Source organism: Strigops habroptila, chromosome 9, assembly GCF_004027225.2.
Source record: "Strigops habroptila isolate Jane chromosome 9, bStrHab1.2.pri, whole genome shotgun sequence".
In the NCBI taxonomy this organism is placed as follows: Eukaryota; Metazoa; Chordata; class Aves; order Psittaciformes; family Psittacidae; genus Strigops; species Strigops habroptila.
Genome location: NC_044285.2, coordinates 8,343,265 through 8,367,417, shown reverse-complemented (window position 1 = coordinate 8,367,417; position 24,153 = coordinate 8,343,265). Strand labels below are relative to the sequence as shown.

At 47.2% G+C, this 24,153-nt stretch overlaps 1 protein-coding gene across 4 annotated transcripts in view; it reads right to left on the bottom strand.

The window, feature by feature from the left end:
• FANCI (FA complementation group I) overlaps window positions 1–22,244 on the bottom strand; it is a 33,958-nt gene extending 11,714 nt beyond the window's left edge. For 2 of the 4 annotated variants that reach the window (XM_030497108.1, XM_030497107.1), the window contains exons 1-31: window positions 22,086–22,244; window positions 21,904–21,976; window positions 20,220–20,350; window positions 19,690–19,846; window positions 19,554–19,611; window positions 19,070–19,111; window positions 18,464–18,587; window positions 17,439–17,524; window positions 16,860–16,992; window positions 16,536–16,628; window positions 15,917–16,053; window positions 14,929–15,109; window positions 14,287–14,374; window positions 13,004–13,134; window positions 12,280–12,350; window positions 11,274–11,388; window positions 10,486–10,608; window positions 9,338–9,406; window positions 7,986–8,087; window positions 6,999–7,181; window positions 6,783–6,904; window positions 6,255–6,419; window positions 5,560–5,739; window positions 4,065–4,228; window positions 3,586–3,662; window positions 3,020–3,136; window positions 1,988–2,039; window positions 1,278–1,405; window positions 1,076–1,144; window positions 859–946; window positions 377–561 (exon numbers count right to left, since the gene is read on the bottom strand). In XM_030497108.1, coding sequence (XP_030352968.1) covers window positions 377–561; window positions 859–946; window positions 1,076–1,144; window positions 1,278–1,405; window positions 1,988–2,039; window positions 3,020–3,136; window positions 3,586–3,662; window positions 4,065–4,228; window positions 5,560–5,739; window positions 6,255–6,419; window positions 6,783–6,904; window positions 6,999–7,181; window positions 7,986–8,087; window positions 9,338–9,406; window positions 10,486–10,608; window positions 11,274–11,388; window positions 12,280–12,350; window positions 13,004–13,134; window positions 14,287–14,374; window positions 14,929–15,109; window positions 15,917–16,053; window positions 16,536–16,628; window positions 16,860–16,992; window positions 17,439–17,524; window positions 18,464–18,587; window positions 19,070–19,111; window positions 19,554–19,611; window positions 19,690–19,846; window positions 20,220–20,350; window positions 21,904–21,976; window positions 22,086–22,169 — 3,528 coding nt within the window. In that variant the 5' untranslated portion in view covers window positions 22,170–22,244. Of the gene's footprint in view, window positions 1–376; window positions 562–858; window positions 947–1,075; window positions 1,145–1,277; window positions 1,406–1,987; window positions 2,040–3,019; window positions 3,137–3,585; window positions 3,663–4,064; window positions 4,229–5,559; window positions 5,740–6,254; window positions 6,420–6,782; window positions 6,905–6,998; window positions 7,182–7,985; window positions 8,088–9,337; window positions 9,407–10,485; window positions 10,609–11,273; window positions 11,389–12,279; window positions 12,351–13,003; window positions 13,135–14,286; window positions 14,375–14,928; window positions 15,110–15,916; window positions 16,054–16,535; window positions 16,629–16,859; window positions 16,993–17,438; window positions 17,525–18,463; window positions 18,588–19,069; window positions 19,112–19,549; window positions 19,612–19,689; window positions 19,847–20,219; window positions 20,351–21,903; window positions 21,977–22,085 lie in introns of those variants that run through there. The other 2 variants (XM_030497109.1, XM_030497111.1) reach the window with 2 other exon arrangements.
• Window positions 22,245–24,153: the final 1,909 nt, after the last annotated feature.

Genomic DNA, 24,153 nt, shown 5'->3' with positions numbered 1-24,153 from the left:
CAAGCCTTAGGTGGGAATGAGAGGCAGGGGCAGGATTGCTGAGCACTGTGAGAACACCACTAGTGCCCTCAGCATGGCACACAGCTGCGTGCAGAGGAACCCACAAGATACACTGGAATTTAGCTATGCATGGCCAAATTCAGCTGGAGAGCAGCTCTCCTTTATCTCCACCAATACAACTATTGCTGCTCAGAAAGGTCATGAAATTGAGGGCATGAAAGCCAATGGAATAAAGACTCAACTCCTGGAAGAGCTGAGACTCAACAGCCCAGTCCTGAGCATAGCTGCTGCCAGGGGTCACTCTGAGCTTGCTGCAACAGAAAGGGAAGAAGTTTTTAGATCCTAGCCAGCCCACTGTCAGCAGAGCAGCACTCACATGTTTGATGAGGGAGGTGAGAATTGCATATGTCTTGCTGAGGCTTCTCAGCAGCGTGTCCACACAGCTCCCTGCAGGCAGTGCTGTCTGTACCAGCTCGTGATAAACTGTCAGCAGAGTTCCCAGCTGCAGAATGACACCTTTCTCCAGAGCCTGGGTTTGGTTCGATGCTTGAGAAGACTCTTCTAGAAGAAAGAGATGAATTCCTCGTGAATGTGTGTCTAATGAATCCGGTTATGCAGGTGGGAGGCACAAAAGACCACCTTTGTGTCTGGTGCACAAAGCGCCAGTGTGGAACACAGAAAGTAACCACTGGAGGACTTCGTGACAACACTCTCTTACATTGTTCATGTGGAACCAGCTCAAGGGAGTTTAACCTGCCCTCAGATGATGCTACCTCAAAATCCCCACAGCTTTTTGCTCTTTGTCTTCATCTGGTTTTGACAGAGGTGTAACAGTAAGAAGTGAAACACTTTTATTACCTGATGTGTCCGATCCCAGACTGGTGAGTTTCTTGATAAGCCAATCCACCTCTTCAAGGACTTTATCTGCTTGACCCAGAATCAGCAGCTAAAGACAGAAACACCAATAACAAAATAGGTTTTTGGAGGAGTTTGGCACAACAGGCATCTACAAGCTGCTTGTGGCAGAGCAGCCCTGGACACTACAGGCTGTTCCATACATACTACTTTGACTTACACAGACAGTAGGGGCTGCGGTCTTGGCGTTCACTATGGCAAAGTGGGACTGACTCTCCAATTCTATGTCCTGGTTGGAAGAGAGAAAACAAATTCTGGTGAGTAAAACTTCAGTTGCTGTCACACAGTTTGCCCCAGAGATGCACTCAATTCTGCCCTGACAGCTCTAAGTGATGAGGAGTTAGGCTGCTTCTGCATCATACCTGATCTATGTCTCCCAGGCAAGCGTGGATGTCTTGTGCGAGCTCACGCAGCAGACTGACAGGACTCTTGTACTGAACATGGAGGCTGAAGAGCAGAGACAACAAACCCTTGCAGCAAGAGATATCCTCTGTGGGGAAGGGAACACAACCCGTTACCAGGCGCAGAGCTCCCCATGCTATTTAGGAACATCAGACATCCAGTGAGGGAACGCCTCAGATTCATTGTGGATTTAACAGGCTGCATTCCCAGAAACAACACCCAGGAGGTGAAAATCCCATCAAAACACCACAGTTACAAAAGCAGAGTTTACAACATTGGGCATCCCATATAACACTGCAAGGGGAAGTGTGGCACGCTGAAACCCTCAGCTCATAGAAAAATGATGACCAGAAGCACAATACAAACTCTGGCAAGAGGAGTATCTTTCCAGAGTATGGACCTGTTGATTTGAGTAACAGAGGTGCTAAATAACAAGGGAGAAAACTGAAGTAAGTGGCTTCTCTTTCTTCAGCAACACTACTATTTATAGAGATGGAGTTTCTTCCTTAAGACTTGTGCTAATAACTACAGTGTCATGGCAATCTGCCACGGGATGAGACCTGAATGTATCAGTAACAAAGAGGTAAAAACAGGACAGACAACAACAGAGCATCTAAGGGTCTGATATCTGACACATCACATCTAAACACGCTCCCCAAAGCTTACTTACCAAGAGCATTTTCTTTGCAAATTTTGACTGTCCAAGTCAGGAATTGAAGGAACTGTAGAAGGGGAGAAAATTGGTCATGGCTTTGAAACAGAATTCAAAGCACAAAACTAAAGCTAAAACTAAGAGTAAATCAAAACAATGAACCACAGCAAAGAAAGATGAGAAGCGTCTCCTCCTGGCAGAAAGGCACCAAGGCATGCTCTGTGAAGTTCCACAAGGGGCATTTAACCTGCTAACAAGTGAAAAGCTGAGATCCAGGACAGAGGAATGGCTATACATTCCCTTGCACAGAGTAACAGCTCCATTTAATTTAAGGTAAATGATGACTCCAGACTTCTGGCACACTTTTAGTGCAGTCCCTATCTTGTAAAATTGGGGCACATTTAGAAAATGCCTCCTTGCATGGAAGGCATGAGGCACCCAGCCAGTTTGGACTGGTCACACGTCTGCTGGCCTTGTTTGCCTCTATTCCCATGCGGAAGCTCTGCCAAAGCCAGGCTCTGTTAGCAGTCCCTGCTCAAGCAAACAAACAAGTCATTCAGACTCCAGGAGTCCAAAGAGAGAATCAGAACATGCAGGAGTGGGATAGGAAAACAAAGTGTTCTTAACTGTCTGTGTGTGTGACAGGAGAATCATAGAATCTCAGACTGGTTTGGGTTGAAGGGACCTTAAAGCTCATCCAGCTCCAACCCCCTGCCACGGGCAGGGACACCTTCCACTAGAGCAGGTTGCTCCAAGCCCCTGTGTCCAACCTGGCCTTGAACACTGCCAGGGATGGGGCAGCCACAGCTTCTCTGGGCACCCTCACCTGAAGCCAGCGCCTCAGCACCCTCATAGTAAAGAATTTCTTCCTAATGCCTAAATGCTTGGCAATGTAATAAAACTGCCCCTTTCCCATGGTGTGCTTTGCAGGAGAAGGCAGAACACGCGCACATGTCAGAGCCCTTAGATGTCAGCCTAATCTGATCATCTTCTTCCCACATCCGTGGCCACAACACCCATCCCTGCCACCCCACGAAGGCTGTCAAGTACCTGCTGAGAGGCCGGATCCAGGAGTTTGGACAAAGTGGAGAGAACCGTGATGAGCGACTGCGTTTCCTTGGAGTTGAAGTCATCTTCAGCACTGCTGAACTGGTTCACCAGGGACCTCTGATCATGGGAAGGAAAGGCAGAGGCCCTGAGTGTGCATGCTTGTTGCAGGGCCATTTTAAGAAGCAAATAACCAGAAGCTGCAGCAGATAAAAGAATCAGCAACAAGGAGAATGACAAAGAATGTAAAAAGAGGACTGTTCTAAAGAGCGAGTGCTGGGGTTTGGTATGAGTTCTTACACATATGACTCAGTGTGACTTTGTACAATACTCAGGTTAGTTTAAGCTGCACTGAAGGACCCTTTAAATACATGTGCACTTCAATCCAGCCCTGCACAGCACCCTGAAGAAGCCTTCCTTAGGGATGGGAAGCTTCTGAACTGCCAGTGAATCAGTGTCACATTTGCTGCCACACACTCAAGCCTGTGGTCAAGCAGCAGAGAGCAAGCAGTGTTTTCTGCCAGAATCACCAGTGCTTTGGAACACTCACGGCACACAGTGGTACTCACCTGAAACTGTCGGATCTGGAAGGCAGCTTTCTCTGTGACATTAATATCCGTTTCTTCTGCGTCACCATCAGTAATATCTGGCAGAGACAGAGAGGTGCAGAAAAAAGCTAAATGCCAAGCGCAGAACACAGGATTTATTTCCAAAAGTGGCAAAAGACTGCAACTGCTCACAGCTAGAGGAGGAATACAGACTGCAGAACCGTGCTGAGCACAGAAATGTGTTAAAGGCAAACTTCAAATAGACAAGTGCTATATCAGAACCCAGCTCTCCTCTGCTGACTGGGAGCTCTCTAAAAGCAGGTAAAGAGACGGTCTGGAACTTGCCTCTGGTGTGAAAATCAATGCTACTAAACCCACCTTGTTACTGACAGACAAGGAGCAGACCCTTCTCTCTCTAGTTATGGATAAAGGGTCCCCACCTACCCACACACGGGCTGGAACATGAAGGCTAGAAACCAGAGTTTGTACCATGTGCCTACCCAGGGCTTGCAGAAACTGGGGGATCCTGGCAGCGTAGAGCTGCTGCACTGTGTTGAAGATCCGCAGCAAACCTTCCAAGCACAGAAGCGAAATGCTTTTGCCCTTCTTCTTCCCTGACTCTTCAACAACAGTGGGAATTGAAGTGTACCTCCAAAGCAGAACCCTATAGGATGGGAGATGAGTTAGCATCACACGCTCCAGTAAAGCTGGCTGCACAGTGCCAGAGCTAGAACAGGGCTAATCACAGATTCTACTCCTCAGATCGTATTTTTGCTATAACTAAATTGGAATGTCTTTTTCCTATAGGAAAGTGGAGGGAGAAGAAATCAATTTTTAAGAAGATTTTGTTTCAATGTCAGCAAAACAGCTACTGCATTCTTCCTGCACAGCTAAATAATTTAATTCTTCCCAGGTACCAAGGGACCTTCCAATCCCATTTCAAATCCATCTTTATACACTCATTTCTTCCACCTGGCTTTTCCTTCTGTCTCCGACTATCCAAACACTGACCACTGGTGTCAAATCTGTCAGTGACAAAAAGCTTTTCTCTTGGCAGTTTGAATCTTGTGAAATGTCAGCTATCACTATAGGGCTCTCCAGTAATAAAACCAGAAAGGTAAAGGCAGGCAAAGCAAAGTGAAAAGCTTTGAAGCAAGCAAAATTGTTTGGCCCAAAGGAGACTTTTCTATTTGTAGGCAAACATCTTTTTTTCTGCTCCCCTAAGCCCACTTCTTCCCTTTTTTGTTCCCTCTCCTTTCTTCTCATTAGTTCTGTCTCCTGCACGGATGATCTTATTCTATTTCAACGTCCAATCACACAAAACATGTAGCTCACATGTAGTCCTAATGACTGCAACAAAAATAGCCTCTATTATTTGGGGCGAGACACAAAACGGGCATTATTCATGGCAGGGGTAATTTGCATTTTGCGCTCTCTGCTGACTGGGATCTGAAAAGACCCCATGCAGATATGACCTAGATCCCAAAAGACATTTACATGGTTAACATTCTTGGCTTTCCAAAGGATTAGATGCAGGATTGTCTTCAAGCATCTTGCAAAAGTCCTAAACAAACGTTTTCTAAAGCTTGTGTCTCTCTTACATCTGTTTTGTACTTTAGCTAGAAGTGAATTTTAACTTTATTGCATCCCAGAGGCCTCAAGAATCCAGCCTGTAACAATCCTACCTCCTCTGTGACAGTGAGCGATGAACCAAAAGTCACAAAGAGGCTGAAAATGAGAGTTTGATGGTGTTTGGTTCTTCCAGGCCAAGTACCATTATTAGAGCTGTATCACTCACTCTGGCACAGCAACTGTACTGCCTCCACTTGATTTCTCAGGAGCAAAGAAAGGCAATGATCTCAACCCAGTAATAATAACTGTTTGAAACAGTTACAGACTGCATTCTTCTTTCCAAACCCTACTTGAGAATCAGAAATCCTCAAAATGCATTGCTGCTTTTTAGTGCTGATGCCTCCACGTGCCACAGCGACTCACTGCGTGACTTTGCAGAGGTTCTGAAACATCTTGTCAGGATTCTGTCCGTCTGGTCCATCCGTTTGTCCCGTCTCCTCCAGCTGCTGCACCTTCTGCAGAGCTACACTGACCGCATAGCGCAGGAACTCCGTGCTGGAGCGCAGGACTGCCAGGCTCTCCTCATGGCTTTGGGCATTGTCCCTGGAGAATCGAGAGCACTGTCAGAGAACTGAGCATGCACCCAAAAAGCAAAGAGCTTCAGAATCTAAATATGCATTAACAGATAAAATCATTAGCTGGATTCAGGGTGGAAAAGACCCTTTGTTTTGGTAGCTTGTAGTGAACACTCGGAGGATAGAGTTCCACCAGCCTTTCCAAATATACAGCCGTGGTTTGAATTGATGTCTGGCTCTCTTCGCAGAGCTCAACCACTGGAGTTTGTTGTCTGGGGAACAGCCCAGGACTGGAAGAGCAGAGACTCTCAGAAGTCTTGCAAGTCTCAAGCAAGGCCCAAGAAAGCTGGTTTGTCAAGACCAGCTCTGGCTCCTGCCTGGACTATGATGTTCTCCAGAAAAGAGCTGTTACCATGCACGCTTTGTGCAGAAATCACAATGCCTGTACCCTGTATGCAGTGCAGAAGACAGCCAGCATGCAGGCACCACGAAAGCAGCTTGTGAATAGGCCTTAAAGCTACTCCAGATGTGACAGCTTCTCACCTGAACAGAGCTGTGAGCAGAGTAGATACAAAACCCATGGACAGGAAGCTCCGGGGAGTTTTGTTGCCCAAGGTAGATTTGTTCTTTCCAGCTTTCTCCTTGAGGATTTCAGAAAGCTTGTTGTAACATGTAAACAGGCCTAGGACATCCTCAAACTTGTTCTTACTGCAAAACAGTAGTAGAAAGCATTAATGGAGAAAATACAGTCTTATAGTTTCCCATTTGAAGCTTCAGTTACCAAATTACACAGTGGCACTTTCTAAGCCATAAAACCATAACATACAACATCTCCCCACCTCCCTAACAGCATGTACCTCATCCCTTCCTCCTTAACCTGCTCCTCTACAAAATGTCACATCCCATCTTCCACAGCACAAGACACTCCTCAAGGTTCTGTGCATGTCTGAGGCACTCACACTCAGAAAACATCCTGATTCTGCGCTGCCACTGTTACCCTGTGCTTGCGATGAGGCTGTACTCCAAAGAACAGGCACAGCTAGCGCTGGAGGGCAAGATTTGATGTTTTACCTGAAATTCCCTATGTTGAAATTGTACTCAATCAGGACCTCACAAATTCCCATCACCTGAATGGCATAGATGTTATTCTTTACACCGACACCAGAAGACAGAGAAAAATCTGCCGATTTATCCTAAGAGGTAAAGGAAACAAGTGAAAGATCTTCTCAAAACCTGACAAGAACTCAGCGTCTTCTTCCACTGAGTCAAACTGAGAATCAGATTTACCAGTTCAAAGTCTTCCAACTCGCTCTTGATCATTCGTCGTGTGACAGATTCTAACATGTCTTCAAAGTTTTGCTCAAATCCCACATCCTCCTCCTCCTCATCGTCATCTTCAGCTCCTTGGCAGAGATTCACGGTGCTCTTATACCAGGCAAGACAGTGCTGGATACAGCAGAGCAGATGGGCCTGAAGGAAGCAGCCACACAGTCACACTCAGCCTTCTAGCTGGAGGTCACTGGCATGGAGGGATACAGGCCAGACTATTATAGTTGGAGGCAAAAAGCTGCCTTCAGGGGTTCATGTGAGTCCCAGGAATATGCCTCATTCTGGGAACAAGGGTATCTGTAATCCTACACACAGCTACCCTGCCCTAGCTTCAGTGTCTGCCTCAGCTTGGCTATACAGGATGCAGAGACTTAAATCCCACTGCTCCCTCAACCCAGCTACCTCAACTGCTGAAGGAGATGGAAAAGGAATTCCAAAAGGGCTCTCGCTCTAGCTGAGGTGGGTGCTCTCTTCCTGGGTGTGCTACTGCAGCACAGCACGGAAGCTTCCTAGGGGAAAACATAGTGACTAATTTGAATTTGTTCCCTTGGAAATCCAAGGAATTGTTGAGGTCTCATCTCCAACAACTTCAAAGGAGCAAAACCAAAGGGCAGATTCTTCCCCCTGTTACGCACACACACCGCAGGACTATTTTATGTGGAATTAAGTTGAAGGAGGGACAAAAAGCCCAGGGTGAGTTCAAGAGAGAGTAAAAGAACTACACTATTTCTAGAGCATTTTTCACACAGGTCACCTAAACCACTGTGCTAGTGGAGCTCTAATAGATAGCCTGAGGCAGGGGTGAGATGCCCAGCTCTATTGTCATTAAACGAATTGCTTCAGGCTAGAAAAAGCTGAAGAAACACAAGGTATTCAGCTCATGTAGTAGCACAGCTAAAATGCTACAGAACAGATGAGCTTGCAGCTGTGGCCTGTAGCTCTTACCAGTGGTTCTTGCAGAAAGATTTGATCTCCTTGAGCCATAATACATCCTTCAAGTTTCAATGGAGGCAGGAGGTCTGGCTGGGGCAAGTAATATTGCTTTATCTGTCACGGAAAACAAGAAATAAAGATAACCAGTTACTTGGTAACTGAGCCTCTCAGGTTGTTTGAAAACAGAAGACAATAATCTTTGCGCTCCATTTCACAGAGCAAAAACTGGCACTGTAATAAAGAGACTGTACATGTACATGAGCCACGTCAGGTGCTCCATTAGTGATTAAAAAGTTGCTTATGTACCTCTCAGCCCTAAACCAAGTTTACCTGACCACTTGCTGTCGTGTTGCCTCCACATGCAACACCACTTGCACTTCACCTGTAACGCTACTCATGCTTTACACTGCTGCCTGTCACCTGCACTGAATGCTTGGCCCTGTTATGGCATCCAGCTTCCTGGCCTAAGGGTGCAGACAGCTATGGAGGCTACACTTGGCACTAGAACAAATCCATCAGAGACCATGCTTGCATCAAAACCTGTCTATACCCAAGTACTGATATCCTATATCAATACTTGGAGGATATCCCCTTCCTTTGGCACACCACAGGAAGGAGGTATCCTCCAAGTACTGATATAGGATCAGAACCAAACAGGGAAAGTTATATATACAATAATGCTATAAAATTTTATACATTTACACCAACTTCTCCTTAAGTGCCCTCTGCTACCCAAAAGCTGCCTTGTCTCTGTTCATGTTCCTTTCTCAGACCCTCTACTGTCATGGAAGAGCTGGAATTAGTCAGCATGAACTCTATGGATGATTAAAGGGAAGAAAATTACTTGTCTCAAAGGAAGCACAGCCTGTCCAATGGATTGAGGAAATGTGATTGTCTTGTTGCCATGAGCAACACTGTTGGGGGATGAGTTAATCCTCCCAGATCCTACGTGGACTTGGGTATTCTCCCGATGGGAGGACAGCAATAATAATTACTGTGTCAGCACACATCCTCGGGGAAGTATGGGAGGGTAAGTGCCATGCACTGCTAAGGAACAGGCAGTGCACAAAGCACTTCTCTGGGCTCACACTTCTCACAGCATCTCAGAAGTGAAGGGTTGGAAAAGACTCCAAGAGATCCTTTCTCTTCCATCCTGCGAGAGGATATGAACCAGTCTCCAGACGTTTCCCCAGTCTGCTCTCTCAACATAGCAGGGATTTGAACACCTCCTTAGAGAAGTGCCACACACTTAAACATGTTTCCAGTCTAAGGGAGAACTATTTCCCCAATATTTAACCTGATTTGTTTGCTAGACTGGTTGCAGTGCAGAATTCTTAGTCTCTACAGCCACAGCATTACCTTACCTGGGACAAGAGTGTTTCCATTATAGAGCTGGCCAGCTGGGAGTTCCTGCGAAGGACGTCATAGAAACCCTGGAGACAGGAAGGAAGGACAAGTTGGCTTCCATGGCAAAGAAAATGGACCAGATATAAACCAACAAGAAGTTGGTGTCACAAGACACCAGTGACCATTTGGCACTGCAAGGAACCCTGAGGAAGTAACAATGTGCTCAGTGTAAAACCCCATACCTGGCAAAGCAAAGGCACCATAGAAAGAAGGTATGAATCAGAAAGAGTATGAATTTCCTCACAGGGGCCCTCCTACAAGCTGTATCTCCCTAGCAGCGGTGGCATCAAGCCCAGAGTGACTTTCACTGCTATTTAACACTAGCACTAGATCCAACTTCAAACTGTGAAATCCTGCTTCAAAGGCAAAACAAGCCAGTGGGGAAACTGTAGGAGGCAAAAAAATCCTTCAGACTGAGAAAACTCAGTGGATGGATAAAGCAAGCGCAAGTCTTACAGCAACAGTGATGAACACACCCAAAACTTGCAGCTCACCAAAGGTCAGTCCAACCAAGCAAAGAAAGAAACAAAATCTCTCTGACCTGAATAGGTTTTTTCCTCAGGATGGTACTCCATGGTTACCTCAGGAGCTAAGATACACACCCAAAAATGGCCCTTTGTATTAGGCCACTTGTTACAAGAAATGTAAAGGACAGACAAGTCTTTATAGAAACTTGCAAAAGGAGGAGGAGAAAAGGCTGATCCCTGATGCAGCTCTCTTGGAGCTCACCATTAACTCCCAGCAACTCTGCATCCATCTGATGCCTGTTACAACACTCCTCCTCACTGGGCATCAACCATGCTTCCCATACCCTAGGCCATACCACAGAAAGAGACTTTGATGCGTTTTTCCCCTTAAGCAATGCAGGAGATGAGGAAGACACATCAATGTGTGTTTGGGTTTATAGTGATCCAAAATGAAAAGCAGCAGGAGGATTGAAAAAATAAATATAGTCCTTGGTACCTGCATCCGTTGAAGAAGATAACTGAGATGGTAGGTTGTTTTTGCACAATAATGTGATCATTACTTACCTGGGGCTACAGTAGAACCAGACTACAGAAGAGAGAGTGGCTGTTTAAAAGGAGATTGAAGGAACCATGTTTACCTCGTATAACATGAGCCGAACATCCGCCTGCTGGCTCAGACACCGCCTCAGGCTGCCCAGGATTTCAAGGCAGAAGGCCTCATTAGCTGCAGAATTATAGCAGGCATGAACATCTGCCTGGACCTGGGAGGGAATATTAGTCACGTTATAGTGGTTACAGTTCTCAAATTATCACAATACAGAAGCAAGGTGATAAGGGTCCTGGCCCCTAAACAATCACTGAAACAGTCCTTAGCGTGCTGCCATGCTCTTCATCATCATCATGGAGCAGTGTGAATGCTCCCTAGAACACTGGTGCTGTAAGAGAGAATGAGAAGCAACATCCTTAGGCCAGCTTCTCATTGCATTTCCCAAAGCTTTCCTTCCAGGACTAATCCTTACTGAAGTTTTATTTCCATTTTGGGAAACACTCCACTCCTAAATTGTTTCAAACAGGGACTCTTCATTAGTGACTGTAGCGATAGGACAAGGAGTGATGGGTTCAAACTGAAGCAGGGGAAGTTCAGGTTAAATACAAGGAAGAAGCTCTTCCCTGTGAAGGTGGTGAGGCACTGGAATAGGTTGCCCAGAGAAGTGGTAAGTGCCCCATCCCTGGCAGTGTTCAAGGCCAGGTTGGACACAGGGGCTTGGAGCAACCTGCTCTAGTGGAAGGTGTCCCTGCCTGTGGCAGAGGGTTGGAACTGGGTGATCTTAAGGTCCTTTCCAACCCAAACCATTCTATGATTCTATGACATTAGACATGAGACTGTCTCATCTGTCCACCCCAGGGACTGCAGAACAGCACTTACCTGAGTGGCACCAATGGCCTGGCTGCACTGGGAAGAGGCCAGGCTGCCCAGAATCTTAAAGTTTCTTAACAGAAGCAAAAAGCCAGCAACTGCAGCTTTCCGAGCATCGAGCTGCCTGTGAGGCAGGGGGAGAAAAGAGAAGCATGAGGAAAAACTGGAGCAAGAAGCTCAGAAGTAAATACAAGACCAACTCAGCAATGAGAAAGAGTCCACAAATACAGAGTGATTGGGCCCAATGGAACTGTATTCCCCAAGAGGGCAGCACAGTCGCAGGGAGTTGAGAGCTTGGCAGTTTGCTGGGAACTCCCTTGCTCTACACTCTCACAACATTCAAGTTCCTTTCTGTCCTAGCAGAGGACAAGACCCAAGCATTAAATGTCCCCTGAAAACTGGAATGGGAGAGTCTCACAGAGCTCAGAGTTGGAAAACTCTTCAAAAAGCTGGTGTTTTGCTTTGCTCACAGAAACTCAGGGTCTTTCCCAAAAGCAAGTCCCTTGCCTTGAATAATAATCCTAAATTATGAATTCTGTATTCACAACCAGACAGCCACTGCCAAACAAATCCAGTCTACGATCGCAGCATTATGAAGACAACAGGATGATTTGCTCAAAGCATTACCAAGACAACAAGCCTGCTTCTCTACCACCTTGTAAGGGATCAGAGGGAAGGTGGTAGCTCAGCATTCCACACTCTCCCAAGCATCTGGATGTACTCAGCAGTGTAGACACATGTTGGAATTGGTTTTAGTTTTGCCTACTTATTTGGAGTTCCCAACAGCTTTCTGAATTCCCAAAGCCCATTTAGCTGGGGTTTGGGATTTGTGTCTCATTTCAGCAAGCTGTGACTGTATTACATCCCTAGGCTAAAGAGTTAGGAGATGTCTCCATCTAGTTATGGGAAGAACATAGTAAGAAGAGACTCATCCAAAACAAACAAAACATACTTCCACTCCAAAACCATAAATGAGCAGTGGAAATCTTTTCAATGGCTCCCCTTCCCAGCTTACCTGGAAAAGATAGCTTTCTGGAGAACAAGTATCAGGGAGTCCCTCACTGACATGCTGACTTTGAGCAGAGGCTGGAAAGGAAAAGAGACTTTGGAGAGAAAAGCACTAAGGCATGCCAAGCCCTTGGGGCATATGAGCTCATCTTCCTCAGGCCCATCTGGCCCTGCATTTCCAATACTGTCATCAGTACAGTAGGAAAACCAAGCCATTTTAAGCCAATATAAAATTAAACCTAGAGAGCTGTAGCAGTGAGACACCTCACGGGTTAGTGAGGACACGGTGCAAGGGTTTGGGAAAAACACAGTTATCCCCAGATTGGACAAAGCAGGTACAGATTTAATACCAGGGCAATATCTCAGCCTGGACAAAGAGAAACACTGACATGAAGCCTGGAAGGAGAAAAATCAATATGACAGCTCCAGCTGTTCAGCTAAACACTGTATACTTAGTTTTGTACAGTGTGCAGCATCTGGGCATCTTCCAGATGAAAGGTCAGCACAGAGCAGTTTTGGTACCATGCCAGCCCACACCATATGCTTTTTGTTAGAGGGCACATGCAAATCCATGCTTGAAGAACAGTTCCATGCTACACCAAACAACCTACAGCAGAGCATGAAGGTTTATTTTACAAGAAGGGTTATTAGATCATGCATATAACTGTGGCCTAGTGCTGCCACTGGAACTAAACTAGCAAGGATATTCATGGAGAAATGCAAAGCTTTACCTGTACTGCCCGGAGGAGCCCTTGCACTGTGTCGATGGGCAGAAAGGACAAATTGTCAAAGGTCTCTGTGACTTTGGAGGATGAATTCTGAAGCACAAGAGGAGCAGACACAACAATACTGGACAGCAAGTCTGAAAAACAAAAGGACAAATGGAGCAGCTGCTGCCAAGGGGTAAGAAACATCTGAGCAAAAGATGTCTATAGAGCTAACGACTACAGAATACCAAAGCTCTTCCATCATACAGAGAGGTTGGGATAGGATGAGCATTGAAAATCTGAGCTCTGCTGCAGACACACGGTGTAAAATGCTCACAACCCAGCTGAAGGGCCTCACCCCACCAGAGGGCACTGAGGTATAAGAGAAGAGGCTGCAGCAGAGGCATTTTGGCAGCCCCAGTGACTCCCAAACACCTGCCCAAGGATAAGGAGGAAGGCAAGGCTAAGGAACATGGAACAAATTGCTGACTGATGGATACCAACTTTCTGTGCGTCAGCTGTGCCATGGCAACTGCCTGCAAACATATACTTTACTTGTGGTGAATACAAGGTAATCTGATGCAGCTGAAACCTTAGTAAGAGGGGAAGGAATAAGTGATTTTCTTGGCTTCAGGTCACTTCAGCAGGAACTTCAGCAAGCCAACTGTATGCTGGGCTGCATCCAAAGCAGCATGGCCAGCAGGTCAAGGGAGGGGATTCTTCCCCTCTACTCCGCTCTGGTGAGACCCCACCTGGAGCGCTGCATCCAGCTCTGGAGTCCTCAGCACAGGAAAGACATGGACCTGTCAGAGCAGATCCAGAGGAAGACCACAGAAATGATCAGAGGATGGAACACCTCTCCTAAGAATAAAGGCTGAGAGTTGGGGTTGTTCAGCCTGGAGAAGACTCTGGGGAGACGTTATTGCAGCCTTTCAATACTTAAAGGGGGCTCATAAGAAAGATGGGGACAAACATTTTTGTAGGGCCTATTGCAATAAGACAAGGGGTGATGATTTTAAACTAAAAGAAAGCAATTTTACACTGATATAAGGAAGAGTTTTTACAATGAAGGTGGTGAAACACTGGCACAGGTTACCCAGAGAGGTGGGAGATGCCCCATCCCTGGAAACACTCAAGGTCAGGCTGGACGGGGCTCTGAGCAATCTGATCTAGTGAAAGATGTCCCTGCTCATTGCAAGGGGATTGGACTAAATGATCTTTAAAGGTCCCTCCCAACCAAAACTTGTTTTGAGAAGCTATGTCCTGAGTGTCCACAGAGCAGGACACATTTCTCTCTTTCCTGTTACCTATGAAGTGGCTGACAGGAGATCCTGCTTTTGTGAGGACTCTGTTCAGGACCTGCTCAAGAATATTGCTTCTGATGGGCTCATGAACCTGAAATGAGACAGAACAATACATAAAAATCAAAACCTACAAAACCTGAAGATATTTCTGTACCTCCCAGCACAGGCATCATGTAGTACAAGGCAAATCCAGATCTGACAGGTAAGCTGGGACTGGCTGCCTGAAGTCCCCTTCAGCTAAATTCACACAGATGGATTCAGATTCCACCCCAGGCCAATCAGAACCAGCACATCAGAGGCACACACTTGAAACATACTGAGTGACATCAGTGGTGGGATGCAAATTTCCCACTTCAGTGAAGATGTTGGTTTCAATCCCACCTCTGACAGGTTTCCTTTGTCCCTCTGAATTTCTCTACCTTCTTTGCCGTGTTTTGGAAACTCTAATAGGGATTACACAAGTATCATGGTAACTGGAACAGATGAGGATAGTCTCTTCCAGTTGGACAGGGGCAAATAGGGAGGCTGAATCTGGTACTAGTTGTAACACACTCATAATGGATATGGCAAGCAGAGTTCTGACCCCATTTACCAACAGAGTTCTCTCCCCCACCAAAAAAAAACCCTCTCCAAAACATACAGTACCTTAAATGTTTCCAGCAGGATACTTGCTCCCAGTCTGCAAGCCTGCTGAGCTGGCATTTTTGAAAGGCCATAACTGGCATCAGCAGCTTTTCCTCCAAAGGGCTTTTTTGGTTCATATGATTCCATTAGGCTGAAGCCAAGATCCACCAGGCCCTGTGTAACATGGTCCCAGCCAAAGGCACTGAGGAAAACATTAAGCAGACCAAGAAAGAAACAACTTAGTCACAGAAAAGGTTTAGATTAGAGCAGTTTAAAGTAAAATTTTCTGCAGTCATTCCAGGGTCCAAAGCAGCAATGAGAGATGCTTGATCACATCACGGAAGATGACATCCCTCACAAGCCCATGATGGTCTTTATGCTGAGGGACAGGTGCTCAGCTCAACACAAATCCTGCCATCCAGACTTCCTTTCCAAAGGTTTCCTCACTATGGGGAATGATGTGCACTCAGGTCTGATCTGAACTGTGATAGGCTACAGCTATCCTACTGATAGCTGAGATCAGTATCCACAAATATCCTACTGATCCTGAGATCTTCAAGTCAGAGAGGAAGACAGAACAGGAATGCCTCACATCAAACTGAAGGACAACTGGTGACAGATCAGAGCTATCCCACAGGATGTTTAAAGGACTCATCATGTGGGGGAAGAAAACAGTGAACCTATCACTCATTCCTTGATCAGAACACAAACTACAGCCAGCAGCATGACTCACACCATCAGCTGCTTCACCAGTAAGACACAGATGGAGGGTCCTGATCAGTTTAGTCCTTTGTACCACCAGATGCTGAGATTTGAAGGAGAGGAGGCAGATTCATGCATTTTGTTGCCTTTCTTTTTAATTCACCGATATAAAACTGGGATAAAAACCTGAATTTCGACACTGTTTCCTGGCCAGCAGTATTTAGCATCCCAGAGCATTCTAGTGAGGCTGAAACTGTCCCCCTCCAAAAGCCCACCGAGTGTTCTGCAGCATGTGGCAACAACTCACCTGTTTTCCACCACTTCCAGAATTACAGCAGTTACATCATATTGTTGAGGAAACAAATCCTGCAGGAACTTGGAGGCCTGAAGGAACTGCAGGTCCTTGCAGCTTCTTGTGATTGATGTTTTCAAGAAATCAAATATCTGGAACATAAAATCATTGAGTGAGAGGAAATGATCTTTGAAATGGGACCTGTATAGTCTTGGGTATGTTCCAGTAAGAGCACAAGTTCCAGTAAAGCCTGCCAAAAGCTTTAACTCATTTCTTTCTCAGGACAAATACACCAACCTCATTAAGTGCCTCAAGGAGGGCAACCTGCTGACAGATGCTCTTCAGGTGGCCACCACAGAGCCAAAGCATTACAAAAAGAAGACTTTGCTTCTCATCCTATAACACCAAACCCCAGGAATCACAACTCTGGAAAATTCTGATATTGCTCTGGGGTCTTTTATAGTGTTCAGTAAACTACAGGGTACTAATGATCTAACTGCCTCCCCACAAGCATCATGGAACCATTTTAAGACTAATTCTGATGGGACTATGACCTAACCATGTTTCCTTTCCTTTCCAAGAAGTGCCGTGTACATCCCCATGGAAGTTCTCTGCAAGCTGATCACCCACATACCTGCTCTTGCTGTCTGTGTTTTACTGCAACCGATAGCAAAAGAGCCACGCTGAAGGGACACAGGGCTCTACCAGGGTCCTTCTGCTGCTCAGTCTAGAAAATGGCAAGCAACAGTCAGAAAGCTTGTTATCTTCAACTGCAGCATCCCACAGGCTCAGGAAAGCTATAAGGCACATGTGCCTTCAAACATATCAAGGCATTTTTACAAGTGAACATGACTGCAAACATAAAAATCATTAAATCCCTTCTACAGATAACCCGTTAAGTTTTAAAAGCCCTGCTTCAGCATCGTCAGCAGCAGTGCCTGCTCCTTCTGTGTCCTACCTTTAGATGTCTGATTAGTTCCTCGCCGAGGTCCTGATCCAGGTTGATAACAGAAACAATATGGAGAATAACGGTGCCTTCCACGTGGCGGAGTTGGTCCAGGGGTGTTGTGGCTACCTCCAGGTCCCCTGATCTGTAAGTTTCAAAACCAAGCCATCCAAAACCATGGATCATTTGTGTATCAAGGCGGACGTACTTGTACGAGGTTTAACAATATGAATTCAAGGAGTCCTGGGCAGGACCAGGGTGACTACAAATAGCATCACAGAACCTACTAGGTTGGAAAAGATCTTCAAGATCATGAAGTCCAACCTTTACCCCGGCACTGCCAAGGCCACCACTAAACCATGTCACTAAGGGCACCATCTACACGGCTTTTGAACTTCCCTGGGCTGCCTGTTCCAATGCCTGACCACCCTTTTGGTGGATATTTTCCTAATATCCAGTCTAAACCTCCCCTGGCACAGCTTGAGGCTGTTTCCTCTTGTCCTGTCGCTTGTTACTCGGGAGAAGAGACCAGCCACTCCTATACCTTTACCCAGGCAGTAAGAAAAGGGGATGACAGAGAAAAGAACTTACTGTGGAACCTTCTGTTCTTCCTTTTGTCTCTTATCCAACTGATTGAAAAAACTGATGATTCCTTCTAAAACAGTCTTCTTACTGCCCTGCAAGGGAGGACATTACATTAAGCCACTGCAGGGCCTGCAGTCTCCTAGAGAACTACACTCTATTCCCACACTGATTACAAATGTCATGATATCCTTCGTTTCCCTTCACCAATCCCTGAGGTGGAAGAGGGCTCCTGTACAGCTCATTTCCAAATGAAGCCACTCTGGTTTAGTTTGTGTATTTCTTTTGACTGTATTTATTAAAGAGTTGGAAGAAGCTGAAGCTTTCAGATGTTCTCAGGGGTTTTTTAAGTTGTCACTAATTAGAAAGGATCCTTTATGTTATAATCAATTGAGAAGGCTTTCAAACTCCTAGCCTTCAATATATGTGTATATATATATATATTTTGGCCAGTGGACCTGAAACCAGGTGGAAACCAGGAAAATCTCCTAAACCACACATATCATTTGTCTTTGACAGAATCATTTTTGGAATTGACTCAGTCACAAATGAAGCACAAGAGCCAGATCACCCTGTCAAAGGGCAGAGATGTCCTTGGCAGCCTCTGCTTGCAGGAAATGCCCAGGGAATGACACGTTTGCAGCACAAGTCAGACTACAACCCAGAAGACAGTCACACTGCATGAGCTATTATTATAGTGTGCAGACCACAGAGTGAGGAAAACCACACTTAAGAACACTGAGAAAACCCAATCCTCTCTGCTGTCTGCTAGGTCTGTGTCCATCCCTTATTTCCCAAAGGTTTCCTTCCTTCCCTACAAGGAATATCAAGGTTGTATCTATGTCTGAGCAGTCAGTTTCTTGAGGCTTGAGAGAGCTGGAGAAATAAACCTACTGATGTCCTGCTGTGTCCTGCTCCCCAAAGCACACTTTGGGAACAACCAGAATTCCTGCCAAAATCCAGCCTAGAGCTCAGTCTGTACATCTTTTTTTCTCATGGTACATACTTAGGGGGAGTCTCCCGTGAGCTTTTACCTTTGCAGAGAGCAGCAGCAGCTGATAGACCAGAGGGGGAATTTCCTGTAGGTCTAATTTGGAGAACATCCTGAGGACCTTTTCCACCACAAACTGCAGTTCCTCTCCCGACAGTGGAATATCCCTGTTGAATCAAAGATGCAGCCTCATCATTTCCACTGATTTCCTTCAGAATCCCACAGCAGATTCAACCCATAACTAGACAAAAGGTTCTAATGCACAGACAGGCAGCAAGTGCTCCCAGTCCTCACCAGAAGCAGTTGCCACAGATTCCTCAATACCCTACCCCTGTTCCAGGATACTCTTCAACTTTTCTGTGCTTACATCTCCTCCACATGATGTTCATTAATGTATTGTTAATTTGCCAAGGCTCACTCACACACAGGATAAAAGCCATGGTGCCCTGCACAGTCTTTGAGCCATCCCTGCCCAAAGCTGTGTTTTGTGTCCAAATGGATCCAACATGGATGTTCATTGACCAACCATTCATGTGGCTGTGCCTGGTATGGTCAGACCTATTCGTACTTGCCCCAAATTACACACGAAATAGGGCACAGACACAACAAAGCACATGGAAGTGTTGATGCTGAAGGGAAAAAGAATTACCTGAACATGTTGGCAAGATGTATTACACTCTGAGGATCCCACCTGGTACAACAAAACTATGTCAGAAAATTGGGAGCAAGAAGGATTACCACTTAGCCCTTCCCTCCTCAAACACAATTATTCAATGTCACCATTTCCCTGTTATTTTCTGATATTAAGATTAGAAGCCAGGTTTCCACCAGAAATCACCACCACCACCCAGACTGATAATGGTTCTGAGGTGCCCCAGCCCTCACAATAACAAATACCAAGAAAGGAATGAAAACAAGCACATCATTAGACCAGTTCATGCAATGCTATTACAAGATCTGGGAACAGGGTGTTCCCTGGCCATCCCAGCCAGAGAAGACACTGTCACGGAGGGCACAGATTCAAAGATGATAGAACAGGACACGGTGACATCCAGCTCATCATGATGCCTTTTTCAAAGCACAAGATGAAGCTGTTTTGCCATGTAACCCAGAGCTAGCAGAGATGTACGTACTTGCTGGAGCAGAGGGTATTTATCAGCTGTTTCTTAAACTCGTCCCCATTCAGTTCACCTGAAAAAACACGTGTCTTTTAGGAGCTGATTCCAGAGGAAGGGAGCACAGGCTGTAGAGAAGGAACTTTTTCATTACCTTTCCCATAAGCCAGGCTCTCCTTTGAACTGGCCAGTGCGGTCAGAACAGTGGAAAACAACTCCAAGGATTTCCCATTAGACAGGCTGCCACCTTTGATAACATCCACAAACAGGGTGGCAAGTTCAGCCAGCGCAGCGCCTGGCAGCTGGCGAGCCTGGGAGAACATACGGCACTTGAAAAGCCTGAGGCACTGCATGGAAATCCACATATACATCCAAACCATCACCAAAACCCAGCAAAGGATAACATTTCCTACTGGTATTCCCCTAAAAGGGGAATTCGGCCCTGAGATCTCTATTTTGTATAGAACAGAGCAGTGTATCAAGATGATGTAATTACAGGTTTGGAGTTAGGAGTCTAAATATCCAAAGATAATCACATTTACACAACACAGCAAATTCCAACACCTGCTAACTTAGTCCAGGGTGGATCCATGGAAAGGACACAACTCATCTTCCTCAGTGGCCTATTGAAGTATCTTAATCAACACACAAAGTGATACCCAGGAAAGCCAAAGGAGTCTCTACCTCCAGCATCAGCAGTCCTATGATTTCAGACACCTTGGCCAGATGCAGGTCCCCTGACTCCACCAGCGGGATGCAGTGCTTGTAAACCTGGAGCCTCCTGAGAACACCACTCTGCTGGGAACAGGGGGAGCCTTTTAAGGAAGAAATAAAGAAAACAAAGAATGGACAAAAAAAGTTATGCGAGTAACAACATGTTGCTAAACAACAGGAAATTAGGAGGGCTGAACTATCACCTGCCTGCAACTCCCTGCTTTATCTATCTGACACAACAGACAAAAAACCCCAGAGCACAGGAAATGAGAATCTCTTGGATAAAACACCTGAAGCACTCAACCCTGCTATCACACCCTGTGCTTCACTCAACCTGCTGCCAGAGAGCAGGAAGTGTCAAAATGCTGGGAAGAATCAGGTTGGCAATTAAGTCCCAGCTGGATCAGCTCTACTCCAAGGTGCCTGTGCTGTCCAAAGAGTGGATTTGTACCCAGTGTGCAACAAATCCATATGCTCAGGAGATATTGTGTTTAGTCAGGCCTGGGTGGGCTGTTGCACAAATCAAGCATACCACCAGCAAGTTTCAGGGCTCTTTTAGACACAAAAATCATGGATTGCATACTGCTTGGTTATTAATTAACATATGACTACGTATTCATTGATATAACTATGCATGCTCAGGGGAAGGGTCTTCACCTGGGTCAAGGCCTTTTGGATCTGTAGGTGTGATAATTAATACTATAATAAAGGCAGTTCACTTCAGAATGCCTTAAAGATTGGTTTCATTGCCAACTTGGTTAATTGGAAAGTCACTTTGCCCAGCTGGAAATAACATCCTCAATCCCAGACATTCTCCTTTGATCTTTAAAACAGAACCGGGTCCTGGTTTTACTCATTAATTCCTTTTGTTAATGAAGGTCATCTCGACCCAGGTTCAAGATCCTAATACGTACAGTAACTATGACTGCCATCAGCAGATGTAAAATGTACCACCTAAAGGGTGGCAAAAGTAAAGACCACTTACAACAGGCTCATTAAAGATGTGTCAGTCCAGTCTCCTATTTCCCTGTACCTATTTTCGGATGCTGTGCTTCCCTGTGGCAGCCCTGACTAAATGATTTTCATAGAATCACAGACTGGTCTGGGTTGGAAAGGACCTTAAGATCATCCAGTTCCAACCCCCTGCCACGGGCAGGGACACCTTCCACTAGAGCAGGTTGCTCCAAGCCCTGTTTAACCTGGCCCTGAACACTGCCAGGGATGGGGCAGCCACAGCTTCTCTGGGCACCCTGTGCCAGCACCTCAGCATCCTCATAATAAAGAGCTTCTTCCTTATATCTAATCTAAATCTCCCCTGTTTCAGTTTGAACCCATCACCCCTTGCCCTATCGCTACAGTCCGTGATGAAGAGCCCCTCCCCAGCACCCTTGTAGCCCCCTTTCAGACACTGGAAGCTGCTCTGAGGTCTCCACGCAGCTTCTCTTCTCCAGGCTGAACAGCCCCAACCTTCTCGTCCTGTCTCCATACAGGAGGTGCTCCAGCCCCTGATCATCCTCATGGCCTCCTCTGGACCTACTCCAACAGCTCCATGTCCTTCTTACGTTTGTTTCCACCAAAAGTGACCGATGACCACTCACCCCACCAACCACCAGCGCCCTCCCTCCCACCCCGGCGCACATCAGCGCTCACCCACCTCTGAAGATGCCCCTCAGCAAAGCTGCCGTCTCCCTGCCGTTCAGGGCCTGCCTTGTCACCATATCGCCCAGCTGCAAGGGAAGGGGACGCCATGAGCTGCGCCGCACCGAGGTTAACCCGCCTCCCCGCGCCCATCACCGCGCACCCGCCCCGCACCCCGGCCGCGGGGTACCCGCGCACCTCGCTCTCCCCCAGGCTCTGCAGGGCCTCCTGGAGCCGCTCGGGAGCCTCGTCGGCCGCCAGCGCCAGGATGCGCTGGGCCATGGTGCCGGGACACGAACACGGCGCCCCGCTCCCGGCTCCGCCGCCCCGAAATTCCCGCCCGGAAGAGCCCGCCCGTCGCCCGGGCAACAGTCCCGCCCGCGGCGCTCACTTCCCTTCCCCGCCGGCCCCGGCTGCACCGGAGACCTGGGTTCGAGTCCGAGTCCCGGCGGTGCGGGCGGGTGGGGTGCGGGTACATGGCAGGTACTGGGGCACTCAGCATAAAGTGCCCGTTAGCAAATGTTATTAGTTTGCTTGGTCGCCACTTTCAGAGTCTAAAAGCAGGTACTGTCATGTTAATGTAACCCAAAAACTGGGCTGAAGCATAAGAATTGCTCAGCCCCCATTTCAGCATTCAGTAGTTTCATCTCTTCAGACTTCTCTGGCAAAGCAGACTCTTCTGTCTTATGAAGACAGGATGAGAGTTGGGCTTATTCAGCCTGGAGAAAAGAAAGTTCCCGGGAGACCTTAGGGCAGCTTCCAGTGCCTAAAAGGGCCGACAGGAAATCTGGAGAGGGGCTTTTTTCAAGGCCATGTAATGATAGGACAAGAGAGAATGGCTTTAAGCTAAAAGAGGGGAGATTTAGATTAGGTGTAAGGAAGAAGTTCTTCCCTGTGAGGGTGCTGAGGTGCTGGCACAGGGTGTCCAGAGAAGCTAGCTGTGGCTGCCCCATCCCTATTAACATTCAAGGCCAGGTTGGACGGGGCTTGGAGCAACCTGCTCTAGTGGAAGGTGTCAAGGGGGTTTGGATGAGGTGAGCTTTAAAGTCCCTTCCAGCCCAAACCATTCTATGATTCAGGGCCACCCCACAGCAGCAGCAGCGCCCGGCCCCTTTGAGAGCCACCCGCATGGGGTGTGGACAGCTTCAAGTAAACCCCTTAATTCCAGGGGGATGAGGGGTGGCCTTGGGCACACGAGGAGGTTTAGCCCGTGTTTAAGCAGCGGGATTTATCCAGAGGATCTGGCCCCAGCACAGCGTGGGAGCTTTCACAAGCCCTGTGCTCACGGGGAGTGGGTTCACCCCAGGCCAAGGGCTATGGGGATGGGGATAACTGGACCTGGCTGACAGCTCTCCTAAGGGCTATGGCCACAATACTTTGGGGTGGGTTGTCCTTGGGGCTGCCAACCATCCCAAGACTCCTTTTCCCAGGACAAAGCGCCATGATGCTACACTGTCTGCAGAAGTATTCCATCTGTGATGAGCATGATGGCCAGGATGCCCCTGTGGCCAAGGGAGCATAGGTCCCTCTGCCATTCCCATACAGGGCTGTTGGGGAAGAACCAGACTGATGATGTCCCCCTGTCACACACTGTCTTGCTCTGCAGACAAAGGTCCAAAGAGCTCTAGGAGCTGAGCCTTACACTGGGGCTGGCATGGGAATGGGACAGGGAAGCTGGGGGTCCCACTGACGAGCAGCATGCAGTGCCTCTGGCCACAGCAGCATTGCTCGGGGTCTTGGCACAGGTCCGAGTTTTCCCTCCCTGCTCCCCCCTGCCCTTCATCTGGAGTCTCGTGCCTTCCTCCTCCTCCTCCTGCCTCGCAGCGGGGTCTCAGCTCTGTTTGCAGGGCAGCCCCGTGGAAACCAAATCCGTAAATCCCAGTGGCATTACAAAACGTGCCTTGTGTAAGCCCCTTCAGTCCTGCGCCGGTGCTTAGACTGGCCCCACCACCTCCCCAAAATCCCTATTGTGGTAAGAGCCTGGCTGAGCTCCGGTACTGGGCTTGGGAAAAGAGCCGTGCACAGCCCCATCCTCACCATGTCCTCACCCAGCTGCCACATCCATGGGCCCAAAGAGTTAAGGCTGCAAGGGCTGCCCTTCCCCATGTGGTGTCATCATGCTGCGGTAGCCCCAAAACACTTGTTTTGCCATCTCTCTGCACCCATACATGTGCTCAGCACCACCCCTGCCGCATCCTGGGCTCCCGTCACTCATGGCTTCACCCTGTGGATGGACAGGGTTCCAGTTCCCAAAGCTCCAAGCAGG